The sequence below is a fragment of the Cottoperca gobio genome, chromosome 16 (genome assembly GCF_900634415.1).
Source record: "Cottoperca gobio chromosome 16, fCotGob3.1, whole genome shotgun sequence".
Classification (NCBI taxonomy): Eukaryota; Metazoa; Chordata; class Actinopteri; order Perciformes; family Bovichtidae; genus Cottoperca; species Cottoperca gobio.
In genome coordinates, this window is record NC_041370.1 from 18,900,335 (window position 1) to 18,917,387 (window position 17,053).

Below are 17,053 nucleotides of genomic sequence, written 5' to 3' on the forward strand. Positions count from 1 at the left end.
GAATGACATTGATTTGAAACACAATTTTAGGGGGTTTGAACTATCAAGGATTTCCTTCCTTCTTTTGTCTTCGTTGTTTGTGCTGCAGTTGTATTGCTTGTCATAGATCACTTGTCGCTCGGATGTCTTCATCCTTTTTTTTTTTTTTTGCTGATGATGAAGTTTATGCCACCTGGTTTTCCCATTCAATCTACTCAAAATGCCCTCTGTAGCACATTTTCACATTCAGCAATATCTTTTTCCTAGGAACCTCCAACATGAGGTATTTCGAACGGCAAATGAAAAAGGGTGATTTCATGCGACCAAAGAAAGTAGCAGAATGGACATTTATTTACATGAGAACATTGTTACATTAAAGGCCATCACGCTGGAATTTGAAAAGTGAACCTGTGTGAATCGGCTAACGAATGCACATTTTTAAGGCTGTTTTTCTCCCCTCTAAGTGGCACTGCATTAAAACTCTTCTCACAGCCGAGTGGCTTTAAATGGGTGTAATAGAGGAAACTTGAGGCTGCTTTGTCTCTGCGGACTCGGTGAAAGCTGCTATCTGTGCAGAAGAGGAGAAGAGCACCGCTGAGGCCCAGCTGGAAGAGTCACCCAAATGTGTTATCAGTGTGTGGCGAGAGCTGAATATTTAAGTGATGGGATCTCGGCTGCACATGCAGCGTTTGTGTCTGTATGTTAGAACGTGTGGTACCTACAGTGTTCGTGTGTGTGTGTGTGTGTGTGTGTGTGTGTGTGTGTGTGTGTGTGTGTGTGTGTGTGTGTGTGTGTGTGTGTGTGTGTGTGTGTGTGTGTGAGAATATCTGCATCTCAGTGTGTGCGTGTGCGCATTTGCACGCATGTCTGTGTCATTCTCTAAACGTGTCTGTATGCGCACGTGCGTGAGTTTCCCTGTGTGAGTCTTATCACAAATGTTGCTCTGTGTGTGTGTGCGTGTGTGTGTGTGTGTGTGAGAGCGCAGGGGTGTGTGACTGCCTGTGTGCGATGGTAGAGAGAAAGAGAGAGACCATCATGCTGTTAATGACAGAGCCAGATGCAGGGAAGAGAGGAGGAGTGTAAAAAAGCTCTCCACGCTCCCCATCTGGAAGGCATCGCCCCCAAATGAAGTTGTACAAAACCATCCCATTGATAATAAAGCTAATTTTTATGGCTCTGACAAGTATGTAATTATGTTCAGCGGTGCTTTTCAGATTTTATCACAGTCAATAAACCACACTGGCAATTTCCCGTCCCCCATTTGACATATTTACACGGATCCATCTGATTGGAGGAATTAGTTAGCTGTGAGAGCTGTGATGGATATACACTAGTGATCTGTGACTTCTGCTTGGCTCATCTGTTAGCCAACTAGACCCGCTGCTCATCTGTTCAGTCTCTTTCCTTTGCTCAGTGTCTGCCTTTCTCCTCCTTTTACTCATCTCTCCCAATACATTCACGCTACATTCTCTTCTTCTTTGTCTTCACTTGAGCTCTCACTTCCTTGCTCAATGGCACGTCAGCAGTAGTTGAGTGAAGGAGGCCCCTCATTACTTCCTCTGCCACTCGAAAGGATTCGAGCATTTCATGAATCTACTTCAATAACCTTCCACGTATTACCACCCCTCCATATTTTGAGCTTGTAATTTTACTATTTAAGTGTATTTGTTTTTGATTAATGTCGATGCAACCTTGAAATTAAAAAGTATTAGTGACAGATTAATTACAATGAGTTGTATTTAGTTCAGGCAGACGGAGGGAAAACAACTGCAATAAAACAAATGTCTTGAATCGTGTAGCTTCACACACTCACCTGGATTAACCAGCAGTAACAGTTTATTTGATTTTTAATGACATTACCTGCATTTGCATAGTCATAATATATTTGATCCAGATGCACATCAACACATCAACACAACACACTTAATACATATTAAAAACATAAAAATGTTGTCTTTAATTGAATTCAGTTTATTAAGTTAATTAGTTAATTAACATCCCTAAAGTTTCAGCATTTAGAAATGTCTTGTTGTTTCCTGTCAATATCCTCCTGTATGTGGCAGGAAACATTATTGGATGTATTCAAGTTCCTATTAAAATGTAGTTTTGGTGTTATTACCACTTGGCTCTTATTCTTATAGATGTGTCTCAACAAAGTTATTTTTAAGATCTGGGAGCATGGCAACTTTAGGGCAGGGCACTTTAGGACTTAAGGAAAGTGCTATAGGGCGAGTCACACGAGTGGTGAGATTATCTAAGAGGTTGCAAACAAGCCAAAGTTTAGCCAGATTATTTAGAGAAAGCTTTATTTAAAGAACAATCTAAATGGAGTCTCTAAGCACATCATTATTTGTGCGCACTACTACATCGTATACGGTAGGAAAAGTTGCTCAATGTCAAAGCCTGTAAACCAGGGGTGTCAAACTCATGTTAGTTCAGGGGCCACATGCAGCACAATTTCCAATCTCAAATAGGCCGGACCAGTAACATCACAGCATAATAATATATAAATAACGACAACTCCAAATGTTCCCCTTCGTTTTAGTGCAAAAAGTTCAGATTTGATCTTTTTACTAAACATTATGAACAACCTGACATGTCTTAAGAACAGAAAAGTGCAATGTCAACAATATTGTGCCTCAGTTTATGATTTACACATGTGCATTACAACCTACAGATCAGTGTATCTACAAAGGCACAACACATTTAGTCACAGGTATCTGGAACAGTATTTTACTTTATGATCAAAACAACTCATTTTTACACTTTGCAAAGTCATCCCGCGGGCCGGACTGGACCCTCTGGCCGGCCGGTTTTGGCCCCCGGGCCGCATGTTTGACACCCCTGCTGTAAACTGTGATGGAAGTTTACAAAGAGCTTTTTGGGTAATATTACAAGAGTTTACCCACGTAACCTGTGTTATTGTCTGACTGCTTACGTACGTTCTAATAAATTGGAATGTACTCAGAAGTACTTCTTGGTCCCTTGAAGGAGATCTGGATTTGAATGAGTGTATAAATTAATATTTAATAATTATAGTATAAATGAGACAAAAGTTAATCTTTCCCTCTCGGGTTCTTGCTGCCTCTCCCTTATTCTGTCATGTTTTAATGTCCTTTCTTGCCTATTTCTTTCTCTCTGTCCTAGAAAACCCTAATGCTTTATTCGTCCTTTTCTTCCTCTCAATCTGTCTGTACAGGAGAGAAGTCTTATCTGTGTGACCTGTGTGGCTTTGCTGGAGGCACAAGACACGCCCTTACCAAACACAGACGCCAGCACACAGGTGAGAAGCAAAACACACACACACCCTGAACTAATGTCCAAAACTAATCGAAGCGCACACACTAACTGTGCAGACCTTCATAATCTTGGCTGGTGATTGACACTTTAAGACCTGAACTGCCTCAATTTCTTTTTTCCACATAGTTTTAGCAACTGTTTGCTGTCTCTCACACACACACACACACACACACACACACACACACACACACACACACACAGGCACATCAGTGTGACATGCCGCTGTCAGTGATAGGCATGTGTACCAGTATGGCTGACTGAATCTGAGATTTTTAATTTCAGTTATCATTTCACCATGTCATTCTGTCGCTTAGGGAAATTGCATTTTTCAGATAGGCTGTCAATAACGAGTGCTTTTTTGGAAATTGGGATAGTGAAACAAATACTGTTCTTAACCGTTGTCTGGCAGCCGCCCAAGGATCAAGAATCCTGTTATAAATATTCATTTAGGTTTTCATAATTCATTTTGTTTGCTCCTCAGCTTCTCTCTCATTTCCCCCCCAAAACCTCCAATCCCCGTCCTCCTCTCCTGTGTTGACATGTGTCAATTCCACTGATTTAGCTGTTGTGATGCAGCTGCACATGAAGGCACCATCCTGTCTCACAGTGTTCTCTTGTCACAGTTTGACTGAGAGACATTTTACAAAAGGCCACTGCTAGTCCCAAATCTTTGTGTGGTTCAAGACAACATTGTGCCATTATTTAGTATTTTCAAATATTTCCCCTTTCATGACAAACATGTTCCAGAAGTCAGAGGCTCATGCTTCTCTTGTCGCTACGGAAATGTCTCTGAGTTTATTTATTTTACAAACACTGCAGACTACAAGAGTCAATTGAATGTTAATAACCTTCCTCAATGTTCTGTAGGTTAGCGGCTCATGAAAGCCGGGTTAGGTTTGATTGCAGGTTTTAAACAGTGACATCACCAAAGCTGTTGAGTAAAGGACTTCTTCACTCCGGTCTGCTGCTACACCCACAGACATCATTCCTGTCGCTTTTATTTTAGGTTGAATTGATACCTTGACCCTGTGAGCATTCGTTTACAATGTATAATAAAGTATCTATCGCTGTGTAAGATTAATGGCCATGTGTCAAATGTGGTAATCATCTATCATCTAACGATAGAAATCTCCCATCTGGGTTTCCATCAACATCTTGCTTATCATATTCGTAGAGAGATGCAGTAATACGTTTTCAACCTCCTGTTGACAGACACAAACTGTCTGAGGAGAGAACACAACGTTTAACACTTTGACACTTCAACTGATCTTCACTTACTTTTAACTAGAAGTTTGGAAAACTGACACTTCAACTAAATTGTATCTGGCACTTCAGACTCAACTGAAATATAAATGTCTTTCTCCGTTTGCAGTTTAACTGGCATTTCATATTTTAATCTTTATTAAACGGCAGTTCATCTGCTTTCAGCGTTTACTCTTCAATTGTTGGTTTAATTACTTTCAGACATTAAAATTTGATACACAAAATAAAAAAAGATAATAAAAGAAATCACCTGCAGCGATCAGAGTAGAGTAGAGCAGGTGCAGGGCACACTTACATGCATTTAACTAAACTAGTACAGTCATTTCAGAACTCTTATTGGCTTTTGTTTCAGCAAAATATGCTCTTGCCAATTTAGTTTTTGTCTTTAGTCGGTCTCCAAGTGAATCCCACATAGCATTATAAACAACCTAAGAAGTCCTACATTTGGATTTATGAATCCAGCTAAATTGTTTCACATGTTAGCCAAACCATGTCATTTGTGACCTGATACCTATGTTTGTATATTTATATGTCTATGTGTGACTTTAGTGTCATCTTGGTCTCATCACCATTGTCTTTGTCTTATCTTTTCAACAGGAGAGAGACCCTTCAAATGTAAGCTCTGCAACTTCGCCTCCACCACGCAGTCCCACCTATCGCGGCACAAGCGTGTTCACACCGGGGAGAAACCGTACCGCTGCCCCTGGTGCGACTACAGGTACCGGCTCATTGACCTGCCCCACGGTTGGTGGCGCTGATGATCAGGGGGTTGATAGGTGGGGGGAGGGAGGGTCTGTGCGGAGTATGTAAGTGAGTGAGTGTGATGGTGAGATAGCAGGTGGCATTGTAGGGTAGTTTGGAGTGTTGGGGAGGGTGGTGTTAATACTAGAGGTTTTGTGTGTATGTGTGTGTGTGCGTGTGCGTGTGCATGTGTGTGTGTTTTGGAGAGGTGGAAGGCAGACAGGTCTAATCTCCACAGCACGGCTCCATCTCATCACTCTGCCATCATCAACAGGCCCGGCCAGATCTCCCCCAACACACACACACACACACACACTCACGCACATGTACACTCTCTCTCTCACACACACACACACACTGGCACTGGCAGGTCCCTGTCATTAAAACACCATCATACCAGATCAGTAATTACACAGGAAATTGTCGGTGAAATTGAAAAAGTTTTGGCTGGCGTTGCACATCTCCATCTCTCTCTCTCTCTCTCTCTCTCTCTCTCTCTCTCTCTCTCTCTCTCTCTCTCTCTCCGTCTCTCTCTCTCTCCGTCTCTCTCTGTCTCTCTCTCTCTCTCTCTGTCTCTCTCTGTCTCTCTCTCTCTCGTCTCTCTCTCTGTCTCTCTCTCTCTGTCTCTCTCTGTCTCTCTCTCTCTCTCTCTCTCTCTCTCTCTCTGTCTCTCTCTCTCTCTCTCTCTCTCTCTCTCTCTCTCTCTCTCTCTCTCTCTCTCTCTCTCTCCCTCCGTGTCCCCTTGACTCCCTCTCTCTGTCTTTCTCTCCTTCTCTCATCCTGTGCTTCCTCATCAGGTTGTGGCAGAAGAGTGTGAAAGGGAATGATCTCAAACCCATCATTGGTTTTAGATGTACTCTTCATTTGTTTTTTCCCCTCTGTGACAAAGTCATTTCGGCAGCTTGCTCCACCTGCTCCGCTGCAGTGAAGCGCTCCACTCATTTCATAAGTCCTTTGTATGCAGTCCAAGTAAGAAAAAAATGAAATGCTGAGATGTAATAATTGTAGTCAGGCTATTAGTTTGCAATTATCAAAGGAGTATCTCACCTTGTACCTAAAGTTATCATGAAGTATCTCTTGACTGTATCCATTAAGGATCCACCAGTATGGGAGATTTTAACTGACGTTTAATTTAAGATGCATATAAGATACTTTGGAGAAGTGTCATTTAACTGCGCAGGAAGACTGCATCATGTGCTCTTCTGAATTCGACTACAAGGTCTGTAGGTAGTGTATGGTTGATATTTGGCTCCAGACTCTAGGCTTTTATTCTTATTTGATTGGAGCCACCAATAGTCTATATTAAATGTATATACAGCAAGAATTGTGTGTGTTGCGCAGAGTTCCATTTGTACCTCATGGGACACTGAACCTCACAACTCAGGAAAAAAACAAGACTGTATGATGAAGAAGCCACCATCTTGCAAACATTTGTCAAGTTCTATCCAAATGTCCTATTAAAGTTATTGGTTCAAAGGCTTTAAGTATTGAAAATGGATGTGAAAAAAATGTTAATCATATAAATTGGCAGATTTCTTTCCCTGAGGTCAAATTGTGTTCCCATATCAAACCACTACAGTAGAATAACCCCAGTATCAGAGACACTGTAACGAGCCAAATGTTCCTGGCCATTGTTCCCGCACTGATACTTAATGATCATTACAGATAGTGGCAAATGAAACAGTAAATTAGAAGCCCAATTACCATTTTGGTGGCCCCAGGGGTTCTGAGAGGTCCAGAGGGCAAGGAAAGGGGGGGGGGGGCAAGGTGGGAGGAGGGGGAGGTTGGGGAAACGCCCCGCTGGCTTACTAATGTGAGGATGAGGAATTGTATGTGGGGGCCTCAGACTGCCGCGAGGGCCCTCGCCTCCACCCTGCTTCCACTCTGAATACATGTTTTAAACCTTGTCTCTGGTGGCCTGACCACGATAACGAGCGACGAGATGAGTTAACACCTTCGACCTTTCAATGTAAGCTTATGAAATAGATCTGGTGCACTTTAAAGACATATTTAGATCTGAGATAAATGGCGCAATTGTGTGATTGACAGTCATAGAAAAATATTTATATCCTGTTTTACAGGTATACATCTGATTTCCACTATTAAATATCCATATTCAATGTTATGGATGACATCTATGGTTCCCACTTGATACAATGTGATCTCCATCAAGGCTGCTTCTCAAATGTATGTAAATGAGCAGGGAGTGAATGATCTATCAAATGCCACTCATCTCCTATTCAGACAGAGATAGATAATAGAGGGGGATAATTATAGTTGTGGGATAGTGGTACAAATATTCTAATGATATTGCACATGGAGTCCTGGGCTGTCAATTAATGATGTCTATTTGACTATTCTGCAGCTATTTATGCAAACCACAACACTTCTTTACTCCAGTGTTTAAGGAATAATTCTATTGTTCACAATGACAAGTTTTTTTCTTCTTTTTTTCTCATTAGAGTCACTGTACCATCTTAAGCGGTCTAATTGATATGTAGCCTCTGACTCCTGCCACGTTACCATCCTTCTGGGGCTATTATTGTTTATTGAATGCTGCCGCATTCATGTTTCAATCTACCTGTTAAAATACCTTTTCAATTTGAGGCGGTGGCGGCTTTGAGGATGACACGCTTACTGTCAGTGCCAGGAAGGTTTGCGACCTTATAAAGTGAAAGGAGAGTAACGGGAGGAGGGGGAGACATTAATGATGATAACTGGGCCTTCTTGGCAGAATAAGATCCAAATAGCACCAATGATCCAAACACCCCCCCTAACTCTTAACACTCACAAAGAAACACATTTAAATCTCCTCTAACGAAGCGCCTCTCAATTACACCTCTCCCATTACCATACACTCTTTGGGAGGAGGAATATGGAAATGGCTAAAATAAAGGAGAGCGACAGAAAGAGGCAGAGAAAGGGGTGATGCATCCATTGAGCATCAGTATGGCTGATTCCCATGGTGAGTGCATGGATGGGGGAGGAAGTTGAAACAGCGTTGGACTAATTAATACAGTGTATAGTAGGAGGGCTGGTGTGGGCTTTCACTAACTGTGACACCTGCTGACTCCTAAATGCACGTTGTGTTGTTTTAATATGACAATTACTCCATTACCATATCTGAGAGATAGCATGGCCCCCCTAGGAATCCACCCGCGCTCTCTTTAGAACCTTTTAGCTCCGCTTCAAATTTTATCTATTCATGCTCCCACTTTCGAATAAGAAGTCAGTTCACTTTTTGTATAAAATGCATTTTTTCGCAGTATGATTTGCGGTAATTTAAGAGCATGTGACAGTTTAAGTTCTTACATCTGTCTTTTTTTCATTAAGCAGAAAAACAGTCAACAGATGTTGCCATGATTTGTCTGTGAACCTGTTATAGTTTTGCATGACGGCTGTAATCACAACAGTGTGTGCCAATCTGCTGGCTAAATGATTGAGAATATGTGTACATATTAAATCAACGTAAATCTGACGCATTTAGATATTTAAAATGATTCAAGCTCTTCACATTCTTGACATTTAAACCTTCAAGACCTTAACTGTATGCGTTTCACATCGGGCCTGAGTTGAGGTTCATCTTCTGCGGTTCCATTTACAGAAGTAAAGTAATAGATATTGAGTGCGGTGCTTTTGTACATGTCACCTGTGAAAGTGTGACCAGTGTTGTGGCATCATCTATCTTGTTTCTTTGAGGTTCAAAGCTGACCCTCTTTTATTTGTCTGTTCATTACCTGTGGCAGTCAAAGCTCAAGCTAACTACCTGCTTCTTTTGCCTAATTTTGACAAAGCAGAAATCCAAACACATCACTTCCCACTGAGCCAGGAATGACCTCTGACCCAAAGCAAATGTAAAAGCTTTCATGAACTAGTTACATTTTGAATTATTGTAATCAGTGATCGAGTAAAACAGACATTTCTACATTGCTGGGGATTACTGCTTCTATAAAGTACCCAAACTGACTGTACTGTTCAGTTTTGTGAAGAGCGCTCATTGTCCACCAGTGGCGAGTGCTTATGTATTTCATACACTATGAACAGAACACAGTGAGGGCCCGCTCTGTTTTTTTTTAAGGCCCCAGTGGAGCGAGGCTGGACTGTGGCCCCATGATGGAGAGAGGTGTCTCTGCAAAAGTGAAAACAAATTCTCTCCTTGGCTGGCGTGAGCTATGGCACTGTGAGGCTTTATTGTCCCGGCCAAGGTGATAAGGGAGAGTAATTGCGTATTATACTGTCCGAGAATGTCAGGTCCAAACTGAGCACGAGTGCCCAATCCATCAACACATGACGGTGTGTGTTTATGTGTGTGTATGAAACTGTGTTCTACACTGCACATGCTTGCTTGCATGATGCATTATGTGTGTGCTTTCTTGTGTGTGTCTGTGTGTGTGTGTGTGTGTGTGTGGAGGGGGGTACATGTCTGTATATTTGCACCTGTGAAATTATATCAAGATTTTTATTTTGGCGCAAACTAAGGTTTGTTCATGTCTATGTATGTGCATGTTTGTCTTTCCGGTAACACATCTGTGTGTGTTTGTGTGTGTCCGTGGGCAGGTTTAGATAGAACCTGGGAGCAGGTCAGGCAGCATCATTAATCAGCAGAGGGTTGTGTGTGACTCTCTGAGCTGACATCATTACATCCTACACCCTGCAGTAGCTTTCTGCTTGGCCTGCCCGATCTGACCAGCCCAAAGACCCACAAACTCTCACACGCACAAACAATTATTCCAATACCTTCCATACAATTTCAAAAAGATACATAATGCATAACAGATGTCTACAGACGTATCTGTAATGCACTCAGTAGGCCTCTAGACCCACGTGCAGCCTCACAGCGGGCATCACCCACAGCACCCACCACCACCATTACACACTAAACCTATACAAACGTGTGGGTCAAAATATCAAAGAATTTGCGAGATGTAAATATTGTTTGTGTTTCGCTGTCTGTGAAAGTGTTTGTTTGCTGGTTGTGGGCCTTTTTCACAGAGCAATGGATGCTTTGAGAGTCTGTCCAAACACGGCTTCTCCCTCAGCTCCAAAGCCCAGTTTGAGTTTTTTTTCGTGTGTGTGTGTGTGTGTGTGTGTGTGTGTGTGTGTGTGTGTGTGTGTGTGTGTGTGTGTGTGTGTGTGTGTGTGTGTGTGTGTGTGTGTGTGTGTGTGTGTGTGTGTGTGAGAGAGAGAGGGTTTGTGAGTGTATTGCCACAAAATAAAATGTTAGTAAAGCAAACCTCTGTTGGGAAAGTTGCCAAGCATTTATCTTGTGTTTTCTCCCTCATGATTCATCTTTTAATCTTTATTTTTCTTATCTATTCCAAAAAAGGAATGATGCCTTTTTATCTTTGTTTGTCTCCCTCAGATCCAACTGTGCTGAGAACATCCGGAAGCACATTCTCCATACAGGGAAACACGAGGGCGTGAAGATGTACAACTGTCCCAAATGTAGCCATGCCACCAACTCTCCCATGGAGTTCCGCAACCACCTGAAGGAAAATCACATTGATATTGAGAATCCAGACCTCGCCTACCTACATGCAGGTAACTGATTGTTCAATTTGTACTTGAGGAGGCTCCGTTTAAAGCATTATCATTGCCTATTCTCAACATCCATATCATTCCATGCAATTCCTGTCCCTAAGGAGAAACCTTCTCTCAGAAGAAAGACTTGGAACATATCTGACCACATTTAGAAACAGCAGCACATTGAAGCCTTCGATGGCATCGGAGCTCCAGGCTTTTTTTACAGCAATATCTTGAGTTTCACCGTTACACATCTGGAAGCTGCCCACTACTGCCATTGTTTTGTTCTGTTGGCTGTTGAGCAGCTCGACTGGATCAGCTGAAAGTTAAAGGGACGTTCCACCAATTTTGCACATGAAGATCAGTTCACTAGTCATGGAGAGTACTTCTCAGCTTTTAAAAATAGTTGTATAATGGGGTGGCAGTAGCTCACTCCATGGGGACTTGGCTTGTCCAGCATGGACTAGTCAGTATGGAGTGAGGACTAATTGCTGGAGAGGTGCCAGTTCCCATACTGGGCACTACAGGGGTACCCTTGAGCAAGGCACTGAACCCCTAACTGCTCAGGGCACCTGATTATGTGACGGCCCCATCACTCTAACATCTCCCCACAACAACTACATGTCTATGGGTGTGTGTGTGTGAGTGTGTGTGTGTGTGTGTGTGTGTGTGTGTGTGTGTGTGTGTGTGTGTGTTTAAAATAACAATGGAGTGAAAAAGAAACTCACTCAAGGCGATTCATAAAGGAATTCTTCTTCTTCTTTTTCTGTGTCTCTGGAGGGAGCTTTCTAGTTTGAGAAAATAACCATCTCAGCTTGGGTCAACTTTTTAACAGAAAAAAAGAAAATGAAAGAGCAGTCAGAGAAGATCTTACAAAGAATGCAACAGAGTAATATTATGGGAAATGTGGGAGCTAGTGTTTCTGAAGCTTTATCCATTCTAGGGACTAAAGGTCAGGATGTTTCTTCCTGTATCTCTTGCTTTTTTTGACCATCATTTTTTTTTAAGTTTATAAAAGTGCCATTGCAAATCAGTGGGCTGCCCCTTTAAGTGCCTTGTCGAGGGCACCTTAATGGTAGCTGGGAACATATTACGTTTTCTGCCATTTGAACCATACCACTTTCCATTTTCTAACTTGCCTCTCTAATTTTCTGCATTCTGATTTCTAATGTGATCACAAACATTTGCACACATACAGTATACCTACAGACAAATCAACATTTGGAATCATTCTACTGAATCAAACCACCTGGCTGCCCCCGCAACCCTGCCCAGGCTCTATCATTTCACAGAGGTCAGATCTTGCAGAATCCTTGAGTGTGTTTTTGTCAATGGATCGAGCCTTGCTATTCAACGCTGATGGAGGGCACCGTGACACAAAGAGGCAGCACCCAAAGATTGCTGCTCTAGCCATCCCTGCCACTCACTCAGGCCAGAGAGACAGATGAAATCGTGTTCCTCTACTATTGGTTCCTTTGTATCCCAGTGTTCTTCCTTTGTCCTTGAAGGCCACCAAATCCAATCGGCCGAGTGCTTGTCCTTCAGAGGAGCAGAGAGGACAGCCTTTATCCTGTTATCCCTTTGACCTTACATAAAAGCAGTAGAGTTGGAGTTGAGCACCATGGGAAAGAGGCCAGTCAGGGACATATCTGGAAAATGGCTGCATTCTTATTTCCTGTTGAAACAGAATGGATCTGGAGTGTCTTTGTGCTGACTCTGAAAAGTTTATCTTTTTGAATTTCTCAAACGGGCTTATTCTGGGTATAATTTCTGTTCTTCTAATTCAATGACCAACTTCTGTCTTTGATCTCCTTTTACTTCCATGTCCTAACCTCCCCGCACAACCTTTTTACCTTCAACTGCTCTTAAAAACACCTCCCTACTTCATATTTTCCATACCCTCTCACCTTTAACCAAAGCACACCTTTACGCTTCTTCTTACCCTTTCACCCCAGAATTTCCCTCACCTCTGTTTGTCCTGATGCATGGCCGACCTTTGGTGAAGAAGATTCGTTTTGTTTCTTTGTGTCCGCCATAGTTTGGCCTGTTAAGCCATTTGAGAACACAACAGTTATACCAGGTAAAGAAGGAGATCTCTCTGTATGTGTCAAGGCCAAAGCTGGGGCTTCATCTTAAATGAGGCTATGATCTTACTGTGATTCCGCCCAGATACAGCGAGCAACGCACTGCGTGGGTTTCAGTTTTCAGTGTTTTGAACCAAGGTCAGATCTTGTCTGGAACTCTCGTCGTCTTTCATTCATCTGGAGGGAACATGTCCTCCTCTTTCAGTCAAGTTAAACAGCGTGTTTTCAAGATGTCATCATGACGCTCTCATCATATTCTGGTCACACCACACCACAGACACCGTATGAACCCAAAGAATGACAGCAGCAAGGGAATGATCCATAAATGCAGCTAATGGTGTTTCTTTCCATAGAAGAAATATATTTGCTGCACCAATTCCCCCCCCCCCCCCCCCCCACACCAAAATGACTGATCCCACTTTGCTGTCATTGATACATCACAGTTTTCTCAAAATGATGCTTCATTGTAGCGACACATAAATAAACTATCGCAGGACTCCAACTCAACAACCCTTAACATGATTAAGACCAAAGCGATCAAACTATAGGTGGTTTGAAAAGGCATTGAAAGTACACTTGTGATCTCTGCCTCTCCTTCAAAAGAGGGGAAAGGGTGGTGGGGGGTTGGGGTTGTAGCAGAAAGAGCAGTGTTTCATCTAAGTAGACAGAACGAGACCAAAAGAGAGAGACAGGGGAAAAAAAGATTAAGAAGGTAGATGTTGAATTAACCTGCTTGTGATTGCTCTCTGTCAGAGTGGCACCAGGGCCAGCAGCGAGAAGCAAATCATCTGTGATGGCCCTTCCCGCTGTTCCCCCTTTGAAAGACACAGATCAAACGCACCCTAGTCACGGGTCCTTGCAGCCCCTCGCACTGGATTGATTGACACCCGAACGTCTCCACTGCTGTTCTGTCTTTCCATATTGCTCTCTCTCTCTCTCTCTCTCTCTCTCTCTCTCTCTCTCTCTCTCTCTCTCTCTCTCTCTCGCTCTCTGTCTTCCCTTCTTTATTCAGCGTCGCACTTCAAATTAAAGCCCTTCTCAAGGATGAAAGCAGAGGTCCTTTGCAAACGAAGGAAGAGAGGGAATTAGACCCAGCAAGTGATGGAGGGGAATGATGATTAGAATTAGAGGGGGAAAAGGGAGGTTAGATATGTGAGGGGAAAATGTTGCTGATAGGACACATTTTAATAAAACGGTAATGACAATTGTCTTCCTCGTGCGATCTGCAGAGAGATACAAAGAAAGAAGTGGCGGTGTCTGTGTGATCTCGGCATAGATAGCACTGCAGCAGAACTCGAGCTACAGGTGCCTCAGAGCGCTGCGACTTTAGTAAACTACCCCTCTGCTGGAACTTTCTTTCTAGTTAAAATGCTGCAAGTACGCCATGACTGGAGCAGCTTTGAGAAATTGTATACTTCCTTCTTTCTTTGCTATCTCCCTCCAGCGAGGTGAGCTGTGGTTTCAGGGCAATGGCTTTGTTAAATCAGCCTCCTGTCCTGTTCAGTACCAAAACCTATGTTAGACACACACACACACACACACACACACACACACACACACACACACACACACACACACACACACACACACACACACACACACACACAGGTGAACTTTGTCAGAGCGTCTTCATCCCACTATTTTAAATTGTGAAATATTTCCCTAATTTTCCACCAAGGTTATAATTGCACATCTTGGGGGCATAGCGATCAAATGCTTTGTAATTAGCTAACAGCAACTGAGTACTTGGATCTGCTGCTTAGTGCCTAAAAAGATAAAACAAATAAATAAATAAACTTCTTCAAGGCATTGTTGCTGCTTTATGCAGATTCTATTTTCCTTAATAATGCATGATGGATGGCTACTGTAGAGGGCTAGAGGAGACCTGGCCTTGTAAGTGATGATCTTAATACGCAGTTACAACCACGGGCAAATTCAGTTGTTTGCATATATTTTTCCTTATTAAACAAATCTGTAAACAAATATGGGTTTGGATGGCTCTTACTTAAGTTATGCATATGCGTGCCTCCCCGGCTCCCCTCCCTTGCTTTCACCTTCTGTTCATCATGTAATGAAACATTACTCTCCTGAGTTTTACTTGCGTATTGTGTTACAGCGGCGTGTTGGATTGTGGACGACAGGTGTGTATGTCATGCAAATGTGTCCTGGTATCCCAGCGCATATGACACTGTGTCGGCGTTGTGAAAGAAGCCACAGACACTGACGATAAAATCAGCATCTGTTTCTAATAACAATGTGTTATATGTGACACGTTTCTGCGTTGAAAAATATGTGAAAAAAACAATGCATCACAGTTCTTTGAAAAAAAAAAAAACACCTATAGGACATCAAGTCGTCAGTGCTGGTGATGAACCTGCGTCTTTGTGTCACCGTCCTTATGTTGCATTCACATGATAGGCATTAATGAAAAAAGTCATTCTGTTCAGTACAATGTAAAGTCAGATTAACAGGGGGGCTCATTGCACTGATGTTGTCACACCTTACATTTAGTTATTTTGATTTGTATCTTATAAAGTCAACAATGAGGCATTTGTTGGCTTTACAGGAAGACAAAATAAGTCAAATACTTTTACCAGGAAAGAAAAGAGCAAACTATTAAGGAACACAGAAGAGGCGACGGTCTTTTTTCTGCTCTATGGTCTCGGTTTCAGAACCATTACACCCCTACTCAAGATCCAATGCATATACCCTGACACATGAATACATGTGGCCTTTTGTGGTCACAGTATGTCTCCATTCACACTCACTACTTTTATGCCTGTGTTTGTTATTCTGTCTCCTTCATATCTTCATATCCCGACAACACGAAGCAACCTGCATGTTGGAACTTGAAGATCAACTCCAGCCAGTGTTGGGTGTTAATTGGAGAATTCCCTGATGGAGGAACACCTTTCAGCTTCATCTGGACCTGAATGGCTCACTTTGAGAAATGAAGTTAATTATTTTTGAATCCCTACTTCTGTATTCCTCTTCCGCCCCTCCATTCCATCATTGAAAGTGCCATTGGCTGCTCTGTGTCTAATACCAACCTCTTTCCATCCACACACTCCATATGGTTGAGATATTACAGTTGAGAAGCGGCTGCTCAATGGCAGTGTGTCCCAGGAGACCTGCAACAAGAGGTGTGTGTGTGAGTGTGTTTTCTTGGGGGGGGGGGGGATTGCACATCGTCGGTTGCATGCGTCTCAGTAAACCAATACTGGGCCCGTCTGGGCCGAGCAGGCAGCAATTCCTGCATAATGACCTGCTCCAATGAGCATGAAAACTCCCCCAACCGGCTGCATTTATCACACATCAGCCACAACAAACGGCCCTTTGTTTCATCCTCTCCTTCCCTTCCTCCTGGCATCAATCCGAGAGTCTCCGCTCAGCCATTTAGTGGCCATTCAGAGCCTTGACTGACAAGTCCCATCCAATCAGTGTGGAGACATGGAGGCAGTAGGTTTCCAGCTGCTCCGAATGTGAAGTGATGTCTACATTGTGTTTTCGCCACCTTTAGGCCATCACAGACAGATTTCTTTCCACACGGTACATGATGACTGGAAGTGTAGTGTCATTGACAGACTGGGTCAACCTCTGCCTCTGTCTGAGCCTCTGGACAAGTTCTGTCACTGTCGGGACATTTGAGGCAGATTGATGACACTTGATATGTGCTCCATGGAGTTGCACTGGCACAGTTCTGTTAGGTGCTTGCTTATGTTGCACTATTCTCAAAAGTTGCAGATGGCATATGTAGGGCACAAGAGAACAACAGTAAATATTAACCACACGTGTATATGACATTTAGCAAAATCTTAATGTTCTAAACTTTTTTAAGTAGTTAATCAGCAAATGTCTTATTTTGAGACTCCAGCGCCAACACTGGAAACACTTGTTTTTGTTTGGATGCACTACACTAATTCCCTTGTGTGAACCAGGGTATCATTTATAAAAACTACTACTCTTCAGACATCCTAAAGGGATTGTTTATAGTGTGTCAGTGCACATTAACTGCTCCACTTCTTTCTTTTTAATCAATAGATAAAAGGAAAAGCATTTGCTGTATGTTTGCAAGAGCGTTTGTCGGAACACTGGAGCATGCTTTCATGTGCACATATAGTACTTAGACTGATGCGCGCACGTACACACACACACACACCTTC

General features: G+C 42.6%; 1 protein-coding gene across 1 annotated transcript in view; it reads left to right on the forward strand.

Moving 5' to 3' along the window:
* Window positions 1-17,053, forward strand: part of znf407 (zinc finger protein 407) — a 145,711-nt gene that overhangs the window by 90,230 nt on the left and 38,428 nt on the right. The window contains 3 exon segments of the mRNA XM_029452039.1: window positions 3,179-3,262; window positions 5,140-5,260; window positions 10,646-10,824. Of these exon segments, the coding sequence (XP_029307899.1) occupies window positions 3,179-3,262; window positions 5,140-5,260; window positions 10,646-10,824 (384 nt within the window).